General features: G+C 29.9%; 4 protein-coding genes across 11 annotated transcripts; 1 reads left to right on the top strand and 3 right to left on the bottom strand.

Annotated features, from left to right (window-relative positions):
* Positions 1-36: 36 nt before the first annotated feature.
* On the bottom strand, positions 37-3,691 carry LOC116769502 (delta(14)-sterol reductase TM7SF2). Its single transcript, XM_032660622.2, has 3 exons — positions 1,933-3,691; positions 1,427-1,844; positions 37-1,101 (listed from the first exon to the last, which is right to left on the bottom strand). Exons 1-3 carry the CDS (start codon positions 3,187-3,189, stop codon positions 815-817), a joined length of 1,962 nt encoding a protein of 653 aa, XP_032516513.2. The 5' UTR covers positions 3,190-3,691; the 3' UTR covers positions 37-814.
* Positions 3,692-5,383: 1,692 nt separating this feature from the next.
* On the bottom strand, positions 5,384-7,386 carry LOC116769506 (uncharacterized). Its single transcript, XM_032660625.2, has 4 exons — positions 7,202-7,386; positions 6,779-6,984; positions 6,157-6,320; positions 5,384-5,761 (listed from the first exon to the last, which is right to left on the bottom strand). The coding sequence occupies exons 1-4, from the start codon at positions 7,288-7,290 to the stop codon at positions 5,618-5,620; spliced, it is 603 nt and encodes a 200-aa protein (XP_032516516.1). The 5' UTR covers positions 7,291-7,386; the 3' UTR covers positions 5,384-5,617.
* Positions 7,387-8,021: 635 nt separating this feature from the next.
* LOC116769507 (iron-sulfur cluster assembly scaffold protein IscU) lies at positions 8,022-9,033 on the top strand. Its single transcript, XM_032660627.2, has 3 exons — positions 8,022-8,248; positions 8,327-8,630; positions 8,746-9,033. Exons 1-3 carry the CDS (start codon positions 8,156-8,158, stop codon positions 8,811-8,813), a joined length of 465 nt encoding a protein of 154 aa, XP_032516518.1. The 5' UTR covers positions 8,022-8,155; the 3' UTR covers positions 8,814-9,033.
* A 606-nt stretch (positions 9,034-9,639) lies between these two features.
* Positions 9,640-18,922, bottom strand: LOC116769501 (protein Son). 8 transcript variants are annotated; one of them, XM_061522487.1, is made up of 14 exons: positions 17,965-18,922; positions 17,281-17,370; positions 15,986-16,225; positions 15,466-15,629; positions 14,879-15,054; positions 14,212-14,340; positions 13,918-13,964; positions 13,779-13,843; positions 13,355-13,410; positions 13,172-13,252; positions 12,740-12,844; positions 10,883-11,074; positions 10,350-10,517; positions 9,640-9,810 (listed from the first exon to the last, which is right to left on the bottom strand). In XM_061522487.1, exons 1-14 carry the CDS (start codon positions 18,795-18,797, stop codon positions 9,700-9,702), a joined length of 2,457 nt encoding a protein of 818 aa, XP_061378471.1. In that variant the 5' UTR covers positions 18,798-18,922; the 3' UTR covers positions 9,640-9,699. The 8 variants fall into 8 exon arrangements, 7 of the variants coding, with proteins under 7 accessions (XP_061378471.1, XP_032516508.2, XP_061378472.1 ...); XM_032660617.2 differs by having other exon boundaries at positions 10,907-11,074; XR_009752835.1 differs by lacking the exons at positions 9,640-9,810; positions 10,350-10,517 and adding exons at positions 11,192-11,265; positions 11,954-11,991 and having other exon boundaries at positions 11,032-11,074.
* Between the last annotated feature and the right edge of the window lie 1,001 nt (positions 18,923-19,923).

Genomic DNA, 19,923 nt, shown 5'->3' with positions numbered 1-19,923 from the left:
TGTTAAAAACTGAGGATAAAGAAATGAAAAACTATAAAATCTTCTAAATTTATTCTTACAGAGTTCTCGATGGAATTGATTATAACAAAATTTAATTTACGCCAATACAATAATTAATTTAAAAAATATAAAAAGCACTAACATTACACAGAACGTACGCTACGTTGAGCAGAACTTAATGCGAAGTCCGAAATGTAAAAATATATAATAATTTTAAATATAGGCACATTTTTCATCAACATTAAAACATACCCTTATGTTATATGTTATGTAAAGCTATATAAACTATTTGGTGGCACAACTCGTTTTAAAACTAACCTTACATTAATGTATAAGACTTGTTCAAACAACTTACGAAACTTGTTGAACACATGTCTCAAATCTAATAATTTATTCAACATCAAATATTTGTATATTATTGTACATAAAACCTTGAACAAACCAACATTCATCTATTCAAGACACATTTCTATAATGTACCTAATAATCATTAACATTAGAGAGCTAAATGCCAGTGTCCGGCAATTTTGCAAATAAGTATAACCCAAATATTTTATTTAAAAAAAATACCTATTTATAATTAAAATATAATTTGTATACAAAATACATAATTTGAGTATAAAATAAATCATAATTAATTTAATTTTATTCTAAAATTTACGTTTACAGATATGAAAAATACTGTATTTAAAAATAATATGTTGTAATACATAATACATCCATCTATCACGCATGTCGCGTGTAATGCGTGGTACATATTATGTAATATATGACACAAAAATATTTATGCTGTATATGTGAATTCACGTATAAATTAGAATATTTTTGGTACGAGAATCGATGGTACTTTCATGCAATATCTGTGCCAAGCTGCACCATAACGTTTTCTACATCGCTTATGATCCCGCCACGAACGATGAACGAGCACCAATACCGTGATGACAGCCGGGGCGCAGGCCAGCATCTGTCGTGAGAGTATCCCCGGCAACGCAAGTGCTGTATGTATCAATATGTCGCCCGTATAGTTCGGGTGGCGCAATCTACCCCACATGTGAGTCGTTAGCAATTTTTTACCGTGAAACGTGGGCATTGATTCTAAATCTGAAAAGAAAAAATTTGTTTACCTTAAAAGTAAAGAACTTTTTGTACTTTTGAATTATAGAGAATATTTATATTTTTTTTAAATAAATATAATGAGTAAGTCACATAATTAAAAAAAAAAAATGTTTTCGAAATTCATAGAGGTAAAGGTAAGTATATAAATATATATTTAATTAATCAAACTTACAAAATGAAAACACTAACACATGTGTTCACTGATAGCATTGATACTAAAATAATTAATTTTAATTGACTGCAGTTATATTGATATAAACACAATAGTATAAATAATTAATAGAAACAAGGAAAATGCGTGTTAACTTACTTATCACTTTGGGTTGTAGAGGATTTTCTCTAAATTCATATTTTATGTTATTACTCGTAACTAATAATAAGAAGCCCAAGGAATATACTATAGTGGCAGATAGTAGTAAATGGTAGGGCATAGATAGGTCTGTGTCGATAACATATTTGGATATTGTTGTGAATAAAAACGGGTACAGAGTACTCGATACTGTCTGAAGGTAGCCCAAACCTTCGGAATGCCAATAAAATGTTGTGGTTATTTGTTTCTCTTTCATAATAAAATATAAAATATATATCATTTGCATCCCAGAGTATACAAGTGTGGTGGGCTTTAACTGCACTATATCGGAAATTCCTTCCAAGGACTCCCATTTGAGATCACTTATATGTCCTTGTATCTTAAATCCGTGCTCAAACATTATTATTGTCAGAATAAGCTGAAAATATAGAAAATTGTTATTAAAATATATTTTTATTTTACTATAGTAGTTTGCTGAAATAGATTTTAATTTTAGCTATACTCACTGCGGTGATATTACTTGTCCTCGCTAACCACAGCTTAATGTTTATCTTCCCAAATCTATCATGTATCTTTCTGCCCATAAAGAAGTCATAAAGAAAATGGCCAGAATTACCATAAGAATTTAAATTTTCCTTGTTGTTAAAGCTCTTGTAATATAAAACAGCGGCTAGGAATACCCCAATCAAGTATGATGTACTTGCCAATTGCAAGTACGAGCTAAGAACTATATTTGTATCAATAATATTGTAATAAAATAACACAAGTAAGATGATTATTGAAGAAACAGCGGCAAATAGAGCGTTAAAACAGAATTTCCTACCCTGTTTATCAATCTCCGTTATACCAAACATTCGTGATGAAGCTAAAACAGCTTGAAGAACATATTGCGCAATGACCAAAATTGTGGTCGGCAGACTGAACCATAATAATAGTGACTTGTATGGATATATTTCATGCAAAGTTTTTAATGAGCATGAATTATGGCAAGAGATTAGAATGTAGAATACAGTTATTGGTATTAAAAAATATAATATACAAGAGCCTATCAATCCCATGAAATCGTATTTGTCATTAATCTGTGATAGTGTTGTGGAACTCGGCAGAGGGGTTGAGAGTTTTCTTGTAACGGAATGGGATTTTTCCTTAATCGGCTCTTCGGATCCTTCTTCGTCTGAATAATTGTCTACAGACTTGCTCATGGATTTACTATGGGATTTACTCAAACTCCGTTTAATGTCTGCCACATTGTCTACAACATCTTTAAAGCGACTCGACCTTCGACTGCCTGAATCTTCAGACACTCGTCTGTTCCTCAGTTCATATAAGTTGGGAAGTGAGGACACATTATCTAGACCATTTACTTTATCCGTAAGTAATGGATCTGCACTTGATACTGAAGAGGTCGCGTCGTCACTTATATATTCTGAACGTCGTGTTCGAGTCGTTTTCAAAACCTCTAGTTTGGAAGAAATATTAAGTAGTTTTACTTCTGCATTCTGTCTGATAGTTGGCCTTTTGGTTGGTGATACTTTTTCCTCTTTATCTTCCTTAACGGCTCTAGAAGGAGACTTTCGAGCTGGATATTTAGGAGCAGGCTTACGACTTGGCGACTTACGGGAGGGAGATTTTTGAGCAGAACGTGCTGTTGGCGAACTTTTCCTAGTTCTACCGGGAGAGCGCGTAGGTGAAACTCCTTTCCGAGTGCGCGGTGGGCTTGCTTCAATTAAACTTTGTCTTATCCTACCACTTCTTGTTGACATTTTGTTGTACTAATTAAACTCTAAAAGATTAAGACCACTTTGGAAAACTAAATATAATTTCATGACCACACGCAGAGCGCTCTGTATACTTTGTATAAAATTACATATAACTATCACAAACTGATTAATCCAAGTCTTTTATTCAAATAAAATCCACAACATTTGACACTAGTCAAAATTCGAAATTTGACTTAAATTTCTAATTTACATCAAAATCTATCAAACTATAAAAACTACGCTACTACGCCAAGCGTCAACAACGCTCGAATTATTTGAAAAAAATGGTTTATGATTGGTTGGAAGCTGTTGGCGCTTTCTTTAACGGACACGGAAAAATACAAACTCGATACTTGTCATTGATAGCTTCTGTATGTTGGTACGACTATTTAATTAAGCCGCCTGGTCACACAGTGAAATTAAATGTTTTCCTCTTAAAAATAGTCTAAAATTTTTAAATACAATTATAATGTAATTTAAATTTATTAAAGACATTTCTTTACTCCACAGAAACATTTAAAGATCGTCAAAGTATGACATGGGTCACTAATTTAATATTCATGATACTCATATTTGACCTCTGTTGAGTTTTCGTTTTTTTTATTATTGAAAAAGTTATATACCCGTGATTTAAATTTAAAATCAAATATTAATAACACTTCTTTATTTATACAATTTTAATTAAATATGGTATATCTAACAAAGTCTGTTGTATTTCGATATATAATTATTATAAAGGGTTTTTAACAGCATACGATAAACAAAATTTTACTGAATCTTTAAATTGATTATATGAGAACAAAGTCTCTTACACTTAATTTAGTAAAACATAAGTAAAATATTTATAACATAAAATATAATACTGATACATGGCGTACCTACTCAATGAGTGAAGTTTATTCCTGCCGAAAACTTTTACAAAAGTAATGTTCGTTCTTTATAGAATTTCAAATTTATTAGAAAAAAAATCTCTATCTTTAGTTTTTATATTTTCATAATTAGGTATATTTTTTTATTAATGCAATGCTAAACTTGCTTTCAAGGATAAATACTAATGAGCCGTGTACTTAAAAGAGAATATTTGACAAAAACAACAATGAACGAGACCCATTTTTCAAAAACAAAGTATATAAATCCCTTAAAAAGCTTAAGATTTTTTTAAGACCACCCAAAATTAGGAAAAGCTGAACTTGAGTAGGGTTTCTGCCCGCTATTATGAATAATATTACGGAACCATACGTTTGAGTAAGTAAGACTCCTATGGGGCCGCTTTTGTATAAATAATGCATCTATATAAGTGTCTGTCTGTAATTTCTAATTGACAGGTTTCAACTTAATGCCCAAGAAAAAAAATCTGGCTTTCTGTTCCAGCTCATCTCTAAAACGACTGGACCGATTTGATAGGCTATTTCATTCATTTGAAGGAGTAACTTTTTAACAGACTTAATTAAACATTTAAATGAAACTAGTATTATCCGGATTTACTACGCAGATTTTATTATTTAAAAACTACATGTGTCACGAGGTGACAGGTGACCACGGTTGCTGCAAAGTAACCGAAACGTCGGGATTATGTATTTTTTAAATAATAAAATCCGCGTAGTAAATCCGAATAATACTAGTTTCATTTAAATGAATACTCGGGAAGTCTTTGATCTCATTAATTAAACATTTATTGAAATTTCATTGTCCCGAGGCAGTTAATCCCTTGTCATCAAGTCAGGATTCTAACAAGGGGGGAATTGATAAATTTAATGTAACTTCAAAAAGGATGATAACACATATGATAAAAAGTATTTAATATGTGAAGCTTAGCATCAAGCAACGGTTAAAGATATATTTTTAGTAATAATAGAGATATGTTTTGATATAAAATTTTATGTCTTATTATGGTACTAAGACGATAAATAAATTCGTATGTTCTATCCAAAAAAAGGCTTTAAATATCTTGAGAGCAATTTTTTTGATATGTTAGTATTATTATATTGAAACAAAAAAAAAAATTGTTTTTCAATCTTAAGTAGCCTGTAAATTTTTATTTCATAAGAAATATTGAGTGTAGGAGAAAGCTGTATTCTTAGAATAACATTCCCATATCTCACAATAAGAAATGTTATTTTATGAATTAATTCAGTACATCTGATGTTAAGCAAAGAAAACTATGACCTCTTAAGTTATCTAGAAAATAAAAAAACAGTTTTTATGTAAATATATATTTACACACAACAAGCTTATAACAAAATAAGTGCAAAGTGTAACAAACCACCATTTAAAATGATAATTAAATGCCCATTTATATAATGATAAATATTCCTATTAATTTTAACGAATCACAACAATTCTAGAAGCTAACATTTAAAAAAGCTGATTTTATCTTGCAGTCTATTTTTAAAAAAAACGTGATGTTATCTATGATCATTTGTACTGTCATTTACCAGTAATTCTCAAGAGACTTCACCAAGTTTATAGGGTCGGTGTTCGGGCCATGTCTTTCGACCGGTACACCATTTTTGTCGACAATGAATTTAGTGAAATTCCACTTGATAAAATTGCCCAAAGTACCACCCTGCTTGTGCTGCAAAAAATTCGAATGATTAATAAAACATGAATATAAAATAATGAATCTTAAATTTATTATTCAAAATTTTTTAATTTTGATGCTAAATTTTAATATGAAAGTTTGTATAACTGAACAAAGGACATGGTAAACTTTTATAAAAAAGTTCACTACATCAATAAATTACTAGTTCCAACTATCTTCATTTATAATTAAAATGACACCAACTATACATTCGAGCAAAGTGACCTTAGTTACAACAACACGGTCAACAAATAAAACAAGGTCAACAAAAATCAATAGCTAATCGTAATAGACATTTAATCTATTAGACCATTTCAATGTCTTATCAATTTTTATCTATAATGACTCAGATATATTTTGTGATATTATTTCATGAGTAGAACATTCACCTTCAGAAATTTCCATAATGGGTGCGCAGAATCGCCATTCACATCTATCTTTTCGAACATGTCAAAGTTTACTTTGCGTTCGTTCATGAAACAGACAATGTCTTCAGAGTTCCCAGGCTCTTGGCCAGCAAATTGGTTGCAGGGAAACGCCAAAATACGAAGACCTATAATATTGAGTATAGACACCAAGATATGAAAAGGCACATTGATATATATTAATGCTTAGGTATTATCTGATACACAGGACTTTGTTCATCGCTTAGAAATGTTAAAAAAACTTGTATGATCACAATCTCAGTCATTATCCAATGCAAAATAATAAACATAGTTGTTTCTTAGTTTCTTTAAAGTTAAAAGTATATACCCTAATGTAAAGTTTCTTTGATTATTTTAAACCTTAAAGTTTCTTTGATTATTTCAATTTTTATAAAATTATTCCATTTATTTTTAAAGAGCCAAATGTATAAAAAATAAAGATTTTCAAATCTATTCAGTAATTTTGAAATAAAGTACCAAGTTACAGAGTTCTTTGAATTTGTTTATATAGATTCCAAACTCAATTACGATACTGTAGATATTTATATTTATAGGGAAAATTATCTTTATTTGTAAATAAACTTGCCTTTGCTCTCAGCATACTGGTCGTACAACTCATTGAGCTGCTTGTAATTATTTGCCGTCAGTCCACATTGGGATGCGACATTCACAATGATGCATACATGCCCTTTATAAGAATCTAATTTGACTTCTTCGCCTTTTATATTCTTTACCGTAAATTCGTGGATACTTGTAGCACTTTTGTAATCTGGGTTATTGCTAGCCATTTTTCTGTTGTAATATAAATGACATTTAGCAAGATATGAAATAATAACAGTGCAATTAAATTGATAATGCAAAATAAAAACACAAATCTACAATGTCATGAGTGACATCATGTAAATAAGCACTAAGTCATCATGCCGGCCAGGTATTATGCAATTACATTAGTTACAGCGAAATTTAATTTGAAATAAATCTCAAAACTTTTTTAAACTCCCCAACTTACATGGTACTTAGATTTACTCGTGCTACACAAAATAAATTACCGAGAGCAGGTACAACAAGCTTCGATAAGGTTCTATACGCGATTGTCATGTTTATAGACGTTAGTGTTTCCAGTTATTAAATGTATTGAATTGAGGCTATTTACACCTTACAACAAGACTGAGGTAAAGATATTCTTTCTCATCTACCGACATTTATACATCTTAAAGTTAATATAAGTTATGTAATTTAAATAATGTCATCTGTAAAATGACTTCTTCCGAAATATTTATTTTTAAACAACTTTTAAAAATCGTTTCATAATTCAATTGTATATTTTCTTTACTATATTTTTTAATATTCAAGTGTAACGGGGTTTTTTTTATCAGTAAGTACATCTCAAATAATTTTTTTGAAGATCGCTTAAGGGACTCAAATTAGAAACCCGATATCCACATGATGTTATATTTCAAGCAAGTTTCGTCATAAGTTTTTAAACACAAATTTATCTTTTAATATTCAATTACATTGATTGTTGCAGTTTTTTATTGTATTTTTATACTTGTAAATTGAAATATCATTAGTTTGATTCATAATAGTTCACATATATCTAACATTTTACTTAAAAACTAAAAACAAAATATATATTATATAGATAACATAGGAAAATTATATTTATTAATATCCTGTTATTTAATATGGAGATTTTTTTGTTATTATTTATATAAAATTTATCTTTATTATTTCATATTTGGGTATAATGCAAAACTTTTAGTGACACTTGACAGTGACATCTTATTCTTATATAATCTTTTTGACTGAGGCAAGTGCAATAAGTATTGATTATGACAGTTGTTATCGAATGCCCGAGTTTGCATTTGGTACTTTACAAGTAACATCTGCAACTGTTTATTTGTGGTGAAAAAATCTGTCCTTATTTGAAATCGATACTTGCACAAACTAAAAATATCCAGACATGGCTTTCATAATACCAAATTTGTGTAAATGTTTATGCTTGAGGAATCGAGCCGGCCTTAACCTTGTACAAACTGCGTCATATCATGCCAATGTGAGTAAATTATTCTTGTTCAATGTTTATGATCATCGGTGGGTTCTAAGGTTTACGGATAACATTTTTAATTGACAGGTGATTGACCACTACGAAAATCCTCGTAATGTTGGGTCTTTAGACAAAAAGGATGCTAATGTTGGCACAGGGTTGGTTGGGGCACCAGCTTGCGGTGATGTTATGAAGTTGCAAATTAAAGTTGACGAAAACGGGAAAATAATAGACGCCAAGTTTAAGACCTTTGGTTGCGGCTCTGCTATTGCTTCCAGCTCTCTTGCTACAGAGTGGGTCAAGGGCAAAACAGTTGATGAAGCATTGAAACTGAAGAACACTGACATTGCTAAGGAATTGTCCTTGCCTCCTGTGAAACTGCATTGTTCTAGTAAGTAAATGAAAATGATTTAACTCTTAGTCCTATTAAAATTTCACATATTATAACTATGATAATTAAATAGTATATAAGAATATTGGGTGATTAAAATTTATATAAATTTCAGTGCTAGCTGAAGATGCTATCAAAGCTGCACTTTCAGACTACAGGATCAAGCAGCAAGGAAAGAAGTAGGTCATGATTATCATGAGTTGGAACAGATCTGTGATGGCTATTTAAGTCTGGGGATGTCATATTCAAAAGATGTTTAATGTTTAGAAGCTCTTTTTCCTTGAAAATTATATAGATCCATAGAAAAAAATACTAGCGCTATAAATTTGTCCCCTTATTTAGCAGTAATTAATATATCTATGTTGAATTTTAATTAGAGAGAATAAATAATAGCTTAGATAAACAGTGTTTTATTGAAAATGTTCAAGTTTTAACCTACCTTATTTGTAAGCAAAATTTTTTATATAAATATTGCTAAAATATCACAATTCATGTTGATTGTATGTGAACGCTCAGTCATTAAGTAGAAAAAAACATACTCTCAAATTATTGGATATGGCTTGTTAAGTGGCATTTGATTTTGTTGTTAGATTTTTCAATATGGAAGCAATACAGTTGTGTAATGGGGACTTCAATATAAAAGCGATATTCACAATCACATACTATCCTTGTTTTGAATCAAACATTGATTAGTATATATTTGAATCTTAGGAGTTTTTTCATTAAATTAACTAATAAGATTCCTTCTGCGTGTTGAGATATAAAATGTGTACTTTACAAAATTTAATATATATATAAATATATTAAATATTCAGGATTTATCTTAAAAAAAATTGCATACTCTCACTTATGATAAAATAAAAATTGCTAAGTATATATATATACTGAAAAGAAATGTCTCATTCTGATAAATACATTATCATTATAATCAATATTGGGTCATCAATTGATAAATCTGTATGTTCTTAATAATTATGTAATTTTGATAAAAATAAAGGTTAAGGCGACGTTTAATGTACAATTATAAAACAGTTTTATTAAATATCAATATATACAGGTAATTTCAAAGTTATGTTACAATTCCTAGTTTTTGCAACGCTAGTTGAGCAGCGTCGGCCTTAGCTTGTTTCTTGTTAGCACTGGCTACGGCCGGCTGATATTCTATACCCGCTACTTTTACCTGTAATTAAAATAATTACAAGTACATATATTAATTATTCTTATATATAAGTAATGTAAAATTTCTACTAGAAGAATTTATATGAAGGAACTAGCTTTAGCGATTGCAACATACATTTTATTACTATATAAGAGACTTGTAGAGTTTTAAATTTAGTCTAATGATAGAGCATTAAGACAATGACTTCAGACAATGATATAATAGATTAAGAGTGATTGATATCTTTAATTATTAATTTCTAAGATTCCCAAAAAAAAAAAAATTAAATTAAATTAGTGCCGTTATAAGATAAATTAAAATCTTTACAGTCATGATGAATTAATATAATCAAAATGTTATTCATTTATTGGAAGATGTATGAAGTAATTATTGGAGTTATTGTATTATATTAACAAGTTTTATGAGATCAAATAAGATTTAACTAGTATGGGAAATAATTAATCGGAGTTGCTAATAAGAAAGTATATAGTAACATAGATATATATATACTTTATGCTGTTTTTGAATTAAGTATTCTGTTAAGTTATTTCTAAAGTTACCTTGAATAGGAAATTCTTTTTATGATCTGGTCCACATTCGAAGCAAAGACTGTACTCAGGAGGTCCTAGTTTCTGTTTGGAACAGTATTCACCGAGAAGTGATACAGGGTGCTTCCCTCCAGCCACGAGCGGCGCCGGGCCACGACGACCTATACGCTGCGGTTTCACCTGGACATTAAATGGGATCAAATAAAAGAATCACCCTGTAGCTTATAAGAAACTTGAAAACTATAATTTTAACTCAACCACACCAAGTAAATTGTCTAATATACAACAAATTAAAATAATTTTAATTGAACCATTCCAATAATTGAATTCTTTCATTATAGCCAACCATCACTTTTAACTTAATTATCATGCTAATATGCGTATTTGTTTCCTTTGCTATACCATACATATGTAAAAGGTAAATTTTGAAGTCATATATATTTTTATGAAGACACATAACTTAGCTTAGGGACTATAATTAATTTATTTAATGTTTGATGTATCTTCAGTAAAATCTACTTTATTCCAGAATCAATTTAACTTACGTGTCTTCCACGCCTGTTACTGACCTCCTCCTTAGATGTTAGACCCCTCGTGTCCAGCTTCACCTCTAGCAATAGGGGTTGTAACGCCCCAGTGCCCTCTTTGCCTAACCCCCGACCGGGAGTCCAACCCATTTTCTGTAGCAGATGCATTCCCATCCCACCTTCAACGGGAGCAGCTCGTACCAGCTGATCCTAAATCAAATCATTCTATTACATTCATTCGCAACTCAATCACGTTAACCTTGAATGATCATTGCCATATCATATCACCAATCATTCGTTCTTTTATCTTCCCATATTTTTCCTTACCTTTGTTGCACTATTGTAATATGCCGACAGTGACCCGATTAATGAACCGCCCATGGATCCTTAGCTCTTAAAAGCTGCAACAAATATTCAAGAATTCCCCTTTTAAGCCCAGCTTTTCTGAATACCAGTTTTTACGTCACGGCTTAGAATCACTGGGCTTATGTCTTAATAGCTTGTAATCCATTTTGGATTTTATCAGATCATTAGTTTTGACAGGAGTTATCAATTTTCAATATTTAAACTGAATTAATCTTAATTAGCATAAAATATATTAATTATATCAATATATTTTTTAATCTTGACGGTATATATATATATATTTTTAAGTATAGGGAAAACTGAATATTTGTTAACATTAATGATAATTGAAATGCCCTTAAATGGCATGAAAATTACCATTGTGCAATCATTTTTTTTTGAGTGTAAAGAGCGAACTACCACAGTTCTCTCTTTACACAGAGAACGGTTTTGGTAGCGATGGTTAAAACAACATTAACCAAAACTCAATATACGAATACATTAATCATTAAAATAGTAATTTATTTAAATATCACCAATATTAATCAATATACCGTTATCCCTTTTGGACTATTTGTGATGAGTAGCAACATAAATCTTCTGGGCTATTCATGAATATACATATATAAGTCTCGTGGACTATTCGTATATTTTAGTAGCCAATGTTGTAATAACCATCATGATATATGAAATAAGTCAGAAAGAATAATACAGTGTATTATATTCTCTGACCGAATTCCGCACCATCGAGACGTTTACGCATTTCCCGACCAACGGTTGAGCTGAAAGAAAATTTATTGAAAGTATCGAGTATTATACAGAACCACAATCTATTTGAACCTAATTAGATTTGTTCATTAGCTGTAATTAAAAACACAAATACTATTTTAGATATATAATTTTTTATTTATCAATTAATTACTTTTCTTGGGTTCTGTATAATACTTGTTGCTTTATGTCACACAAAAACATTATAAAATATATATATACATACATACATTATATATAAATCACAGTCAGTAACTCGTATTTAATTATAATTTTGTTTTTATGTGTATTTGCAATCTTTCAACCGTAATATCTAATAAATACATCTTCGCCAATACAAAAAAAGCTTCTAGTCCATATTTAATAATGTTTTATTAATTGCTTTTTTTCTTTAAATAACGACAATTTTTAAAATTAATAATAGAATTTCTTATTCATCAAAAATTTATTGAATATTTAAAATGATTTTTAATAGTTTTGAAAACTGAACCTGGGCAATACTTTACGGACTATATCACCGGATTGTAAATAGTAATGCATTGTAAATTAAACTAATCGTAAAAACCTATCAAGTTTACAATATAAAATGGATGTTTAATATGGTAAGCTTCAAAATAAACTAAAAGGAAATCAGACTATATGTCAATATGTACCACTCTAGTCTATGATGACAGGCTTTATTTACAGAGTTTAAGGAGAATTAAAACAAAAGGGCTATAAAATTGTTTATACGCAATTCGGACTATACATAAATATAGGTACCTTCTTAGCCCAGGCTTGTGCCCCGCTGGCTAGTTCTCGTGGGGTAAGTATGTGAGCTCCAGTGGACCCCGTGAATTGTCCCAGGGATGAACTCTTGAAGCCGAACTGGAATTACAGATATTTATTATATATGAATTCTTGAATACAGATTATATAAATAAAGGTAAGGCTTTGTTACATTACTTAAAGTCTTTATTACCTACATGTTTAATATTTGAACAAGAAAATTTTAATAATTTATATGAAACAGATATAACATTAATAGATTCGTGACAAGCAAGTATGAGGTTACTTTTTAATTATTAATAATTTTTGTACAGAAATTTTTAAAGTAGCACATATATAAAATATGGAAAAAAGGTTTGCAATAATACCTTATCTTATATTAATGGTAAATTTAATGTTGATAAGCTTATTAACATATACACTTACCCCATGTGTAGGCGCAACTTCATAATTCTCTTGTTCTTTTCTTATTAAAGACAACTTCTCTGACACTATTGATGCAACATCCTGTAATAATTCAATATTTATTGCCATATACAGGATGTATAAATTTCATCTAATTAAAAAAGTAATTCTTAATTTTAATTAATATTATATAATTTTTAATACCTTAGCCTTGTCTATAGTTGATGTAGCGGCTGGCAATGCAGGAACCGTGCTGAGACCTTAAAACATACGTTTTTGTATAAAAAAAGGTGAAACTTATCATATTTTATATGAGAACAATGTTTTAGAATTGGACGTCTTAAAAAAGGTTGAAGTGATTTTTAAGCATTTATATAAAATCACCCAAAATCATTGTAAAACATACGTCTTTTGTAATGATGAGATGTGACTGTGAGCTATATACTGATGACTGCTATATAGTAATAAAAATATATTTCCAGAGATGACTTACATTTTTATATTTACAATGTAATCAATTTAAAAAAAAAGATCAAATAAGAAAATAGTTCAAACTGTATATTTTTGTTAAAATATCAATAATATTTGACATACATAATGTACATGTATATATAGGTTTCATACTCACTGTTTCCACCTGTGAATACTTTTAAATAGTCCGGTTTGGGACCGGGAAGAGCGATCGGTTCCAGTCTAAAATAATATAAACACATTATTATAACAAACTTACGTACATTATTCAATATAATTTTTGTTAGCCAACTCACGTTTTAGCCAATGGACTCGATGGTTTCGTGTTTATGACCGCCAGTTGCTGAAATTTGAAGTTAAAAATTATTATCTTTGAGATGGAAAGAGCTTCGTTTTTAAAAAAATTATATATGTATTATATTTATGCTAGTGTATATTTGTGCCTGGATGTATGTATGTATGCATGTTATTCTCTAAACTACTAAATGTGTTATCCTTATGTTAGCATATATCTGTTATATATATATATATATAACAGATATTTTTAAGGATTTTTTTGTATTGAATGTGAATTAGTAATTAATATATACCATATCTTCATTGTCCGTTGTATCAGCCTTCTCTCTGTGCTGTGTACCCGATGAGACAGGGAACTGTAGACGGAGTTCGTCTTTGTTTGCCACAGGGATGCTGGTTTTTGTGGGCAGTGGAGCTCCACCCTGATACGGAATTAACAGATTCATTATTAATTTGTATAACAAGGTCAGAGGTCACCAAAACCTCATATATATATATGTGAAGAAATTAAAAAAAAATTAAACTTCTATTTAGTCATTTTGCCTTAAACTTGATATAATTTTTACTGGGAACAGTCGCTTCGTATTTTAATATATTAATAGCCTACATTAGGTAAAGTCGAAGAGTATTTTTTAATGAATTTGCTATGACTTTGGATTACAAATTATGAATACATATTTTTTTTTTTTCATGCCAACACAGTCACTTTTAGGTCCACAGAGACAATTTTATTAATCAAGAAGTTGGACAACATTTTGTATAAATCACTATTAATAATTTATTTAGTGTACAACATGACAGAAAAAATCCTATACACTTGATATGTACATAAAATAGGTGAAACAAAAAATATTACAGGTTATTTATGATTTCAAGCAGATAGCCTGAAGTTGAAGGATTTTTATATAGTTGAAGTAAACAATAATAAGATAAAAAAATATATTTTTATATCAAAAATACCCTTATATTCATAATGATGGGCGCTTTTTCCTTCACCAGGAACGGATGATGGAAGGCTATTGTGTCTTCATTCTCTGACATATCTTCATCATTGGATGACACAGATGATAGTTCACCCAGAGCTTCCTTTTTTGATAAATGCTTACAGAAATCTGTCAGTTCATCAACCGATTTACCTGAAATGTAATGTATATGGCAATGATGGTCTGTGACATTGCAAATGTTAGTGATAGTGTTGAAATTTTAGTAATAGAAGTATGATGGACTGTCACTGATGTGACGTCACTCGATTCTCGATTCAACGACAAAGTCCGTAAATTGTGGAAAATACTTGGAATACTTCGGTTATTAATGCCTTCCATACAAACAGCATAAGACTTCCAATAAAAGTAAGAAAAATAATTACAACGTCACTGGCGTCGCAAAAAACGTTATCTAAAATAAACTATACCCACGAATATGATTGTTTAATAATATAAATTGTGTTCTCTCTTCTCTCTATTTACCTACTCCATACAAAATCATAAAACGCACAATTGCTTCAGTGTGGTATATATATGTATGTGTGTGTATGTGTGTGTCTTTACCTCCAGACTGTATAGCGGCCATGACCTGATTCCGTGTATGGGGCGGGAGGGCGGCGGCTCCCGCCGGTACAGCTCCGTTCTTCAACATGTTAATGGCGTTCCGTCGAGCTACCTCTAACAGACGCTTCTTCTCACTATCGGCTAGACGGACTCCTGTTGGGGATCTGGGGGAATATAGAAGAATCATAACAACCATTTAGTTATTGTAACTGAGTAAAAACATAAATGTTTTGGTAAATAAAAATGTATATGTCTATAATAATATGCAGAAACCATGCATGTATAGGAATGATGGGTAGAAACATAATCATGATTTTATTAGTTATAACTAATAACTACTTGGAGGAAGTGAAACTTGTATCAAATAGCTCCTTTTAAAACTCAAAGAAATATACACGTGGTGTTGTCTTGTGGGACTCGGGCACAAATTTTAGTAGCAAGTTATCCATAAGAATTTCATGGATAGATGTACATCGTTACCCATATATCCTTATGTCATAAAATTTCAATTAAAAATCACCTAGACCTCCGCCGATGTCTGGAAGAGTGTCGGGACCGGTGTCTGGATTTTGATGACGAGCGATGTCTGGATCGTGATGTGGATCGGTGTCTCGATCTGGATCTTCTGGACCTGGATCGATGTCTCGAATGACTCCGTCTGGATCTCGACCGGGTTCTGTGATGGGACTTGGACCGACTTCTGTGTCGTCTTCTATGCCGTGACGTTGAACGGGATTTGGAACGTTTTCTACTGGTTGACCTTCAAATATAATTCTTGTAGTAGTATTATATAATGTATATATATTATAAATAATTTAGTACAAGAAAATTCATACAAATAACTAATTAGCAGAAGTTTCAAGCAGATCTTAAAATAATTTCTGATAGAGCACTTTATTAATATATAGGGCTTGTCATTAGTTTATTTATATTTTACCAATAAAGAAATATTCATTTATAATTTATTCTGTTGTGCTATAATAGCGTGAGCCAGTTTGTTACTAACACACAAGATATAAATATCTTAAGATTGGTCCGAAGATAACAGAGTGACTAAAAATTATAATTAACATTTGTTTTTTCGCAGATGACAAGAATGGTATAGAATTCATAGATGTTAGAAAAAAAAGCAATAAAGTTTGGTGATCTGAATTGTTTTAAATACACATATTTGAAATACAAATACGCAAGAAAAGTAAAATAACTTTTCTTAAGTTCTTTAGTTTTTTATATGAACCTTTAGTTTTTGTAATAATCAAAGTATTGATAGATCTTATATTTCATTAATATATTTGATTATTACTTTATTTATGAACCTATTTCCCCAATACAGCAGCTGATGAATGACAGTTTTCATTTGGTGTCATTATTATGACGTTCTATAGAAGATATATGAAAGATTTCTTTGAACTTGTCTTAACATCGGTTAAATAAGTAATAAGGTTTTTTATTTAAAACCTATTTTAAAAATAATTTTGAAAAATATATATATTTATATATATATAATACCATTTTATTATTTAAATATGTTTAGGCTTAAGAAATAAAAAGGTATATTGTAATATTTAAAAAATCATATTTATTTCACGAGTCCCTGACTGATATCTAAAGATTTATTTGTCCTAAATCATCTCATGTGTGTTAAATTGACAAGTCAGTCTGCATGTGTTTGTGAATTATTTTTTCATCTATTTAATTTTTAATTAAAGACTTGTCATAACAAATACCTTCAGTATTATTGTATCACACAAGCAATAGACATTTTTGTATTTATATATAATATACTGTGTATGAAACATTTTTAAGTATACTTACCGCTTTCTTGATCTACTCCTATCTCTTTGTGAAGTTTTATGTGATTTTTCTGTTGTTTTCACTCTATTCACAGTTTTTTGCTCTTCAATTCTGTAATTTGAATAATTGTCTCAATAGTTATGTACCATTTCCACACATGGTATGTCACCTCATAAACACCCAGTAATATAATGTGAATAAATAGCATATAATTATTATTTAAACATTAATAATATTTGAGCACATTTATGATATAAAATTCAAATAAAAAAAACATAGGAGACTTTTTCAATAAAAGGAGGATTTTAACCTATGATTTTCAGAATATAGTGTTTTCTTGTTTAAGGCATTCTAAATTTTCCGTTTAAATGTATGTTCATGTGTTGATATAAATTTTTTAGAAGAAAGTGTCCAGTACTTTAATTATATATGAATTAAGTATTAATACAATAATGTTGAGCAAGTTAATGTTCTGTCAAAGTAGTGTAGAAAACTATATACATTAAGGTTAATTATATCATATAACTGCTGTGATTGCTCGGCAGTATCACAGTTCTTGGTATCTCGTTGTAACCTTGTTCAATCAAAAAGTCCCTCCTTAGATAGTTCAGTGTAATATTGACACATGACGTTGGTGAAATCTATAAGGTATGTCACTAACTAAAAGAGAGAAAGAGAATGTTTATTGTAAGAGTTTACACTTACAATTTAGTTTCTTCTGCAGCCTGTTGCCTTAATATTCCGACTAGATCTGATGACTTCGGGAACTGTGAGTTAGATACTTCATCCCCGTCTGAACTACTCGAGGAATCTGTGTATTCCCCCTCTTCCAACTTCTCCTTTTTCTTCTTAGCTTCTTCTTCAGCCTTTTTCACAGTCTCTTCGAAAACTGTACTAAATTTCAGATTCTTAATTTGTATTTTACTTTTTGTTTTGTCATTGTCTGTTACACTTTCTTGTTTTTTATCTAGTTTCGACCTGAGATCTGATTTAAGCTTATCGATTGGAGATTCAGGCATGGGGATTTCACTGGCATCAATGTCATCATCAAGTACTATACAAGAGTCGTTCGTATCATCCTTAATAACCTCTGTCTTAACCGGTTCCGTTTTGATTTTCAATTCTTCTTTTACTTTAACCGGAGCTTCTTGATTTATCTTATCCAGTTCGTTTTTAATCTTTACCTTTAATTCTCTTTTAGATATAGGTGATTTTGAATAACGACGTGAGGGTGAGCGATCCTCCTTACGTTTCTTAGACTTACTCTTTTTTCGCTTTTTGCGTTTCCTACTGTAATCACTATCACTACTAACACTGGCACTTCGACTGCGTTTTTTCTTTTCCTTTTTATGTTTTTTCTTGCTTTTCTTGGCCTTTTTAAAGGCAATGTCATCAATTTTCGGAGGGTCCGCATTAAAAGCACTAAAAAGTTCAGAGAGTATTTCACTGGATGACTTTGTTGTATCGTCTTTTTTGCGGTCAGGTGTTGTTTTCTCTCGCTTTATCAACATTTCAATCTTATCTATTAAACTAGTCATTATTCCTAATAAATATTTAGAATTTCATCCAAAAAAATCAGACTAAATTCATAGTTGTTAAGATAAAATGCACGAAAACATATAAAACAATCAAAACAGATCCTCCATTATGGCATAAAGTAGAATTTGACATTTGAATTTTACATTTTTGACCATTTTACCACAGATAAGACAGATTATTAAAGAAAAAAGAGTAATTATTATTATATTTGCATCAAATTGAATTTGTGTTGTTTTAGATCTACTAACAAAGTTCCTAATTGAGACTACAGTCAAGGCTGTTAAAATTTAATTCAATCAAAAGTTAATCCCGGATGTGTCTCCTCCATTTTACACGACACTGGCAGAATATACTGTACACGTCTTTGCACGGATGAAGGCCATATTTTAAAGTTTAAACAAACAACAACATTATAAAGGTTGATAAGCAAAAAGTTGAACTTAAATGACTTTCACTGCAATTTTAATTTTACTGTTAATAATAATATAATGAAGTTTTAATTCTTAAGGCACATGTAATCACAATATAAGTGAACTAAAAATTTATTTAGTGATAACATACATTAAGCACCTATCTACAATTCGTATATAAGAAAATTAGAAGAAAATGTTTAATTAGGGATTACAGAAATAAACAGAATTTTTAATTTTAATTTATAATACAAAAAAAGCAGGCTGTATTAGTCAAAAATAATAAATAACTTTATGTACTTGAATATTATTATTAGATAAACCTAGTAATACAGCTGCATAGTGAAAAAAATAAAATAAACAAGCTTTTTTATTTATTACAAATGACTTTTAATCGAATAACGTAGGAAATTGTTTAAAAAAAGGTTAAGGTAACGAAAGACGTAAAAGAAGATTTATTATCAATATAGTTTTTGCTATTTGAAAGTGAGGAAAAAGTAACAAATGGTAATATATTTACTGCTTCCTTTCTTTCTGAATGATTTTTCGTTTTTGTAGAGCCTTTTTAGTTTTGTTTTTTTTTTTTCATATTAAAAATATTTAATTCTACTGTTACAGATATTTTTTTATAAGTAATTTTTCCGTTATATCTGTTCTTTTATTTTTAATTTCAGTCAACATAATCTCCAAGCCTTACATAAGTTTTATAAATTCT

This window comes from Danaus plexippus, chromosome 14, assembly GCF_018135715.1.
Source record: "Danaus plexippus chromosome 14, MEX_DaPlex, whole genome shotgun sequence".
NCBI lineage: Eukaryota > Metazoa > Arthropoda > Insecta > Lepidoptera > Nymphalidae > Danaus > Danaus plexippus.
The sequence above is the reverse complement of the archived record's forward strand: the minus strand, read 5'-3'. Positions and strand labels throughout refer to the sequence as shown.

Bases quoted from the DNA above. Each gene is read 5' to 3' on its own strand.
- LOC116769502 (XM_032660622.2), bottom strand. From the start codon at position 3,189: ATGTCAACAAGAAGTGGTAGGATAAGACAAAGTTTAATTGAAGCAAGC. The intron at 1,845-1,932 runs GTGAGTATAGCT...CTATATTTTCAG, and splicing joins GGACAAGTAATATCACCGCA to CTTATTCTGACAATAATAAT. The intron at 1,102-1,426 runs GTAAGTTAACAC...TTTTCTTTTCAG, and splicing joins TCTACAACCCAAAGTGATAA to ATTTAGAATCAATGCCCACG.
- LOC116769506 (XM_032660625.2), bottom strand. From the start codon at position 7,290: ATGACAATCGCGTATAGAACCTTATCGAAGCTTGTTGTACCTGCTCTC. The intron at 6,321-6,778 runs GCAAGTTTATTT...TCAATATTATAG, and splicing joins CCAGTATGCTGAGAGCAAAG to GTCTTCGTATTTTGGCGTTT. The intron at 5,762-6,156 runs GTGAATGTTCTA...AATTTTTTGCAG, and splicing joins CATTATGGAAATTTCTGAAG to CACAAGCAGGGTGGTACTTT.
- LOC116769507 (XM_032660627.2), top strand. From the start codon at position 8,156: ATGGCTTTCATAATACCAAATTTGTGTAAATGTTTATGCTTGAGGAAT. The intron at 8,249-8,326 runs GTGAGTAAATTA...TTTAATTGACAG, and splicing joins CTGCGTCATATCATGCCAAT to GTGATTGACCACTACGAAAA. The intron at 8,631-8,745 runs GTAAGTAAATGA...TATAAATTTCAG, and splicing joins TGTGAAACTGCATTGTTCTA to TGCTAGCTGAAGATGCTATC.
- LOC116769501 (XM_061522487.1), bottom strand. From the start codon at position 18,797: ATGACTAGTTTAATAGATAAGATTGAAATGTTGATAAAGCGAGAGAAA. The intron at 13,965-14,211 runs GTATATATTAAT...TTCAAATTTCAG, and splicing joins CAACGGACAATGAAGATATG to CAACTGGCGGTCATAAACAC. The intron at 13,844-13,917 runs GTGAGTTGGCTA...ATATTATTTTAG, and splicing joins TCGAGTCCATTGGCTAAAAC to ACTGGAACCGATCGCTCTTC.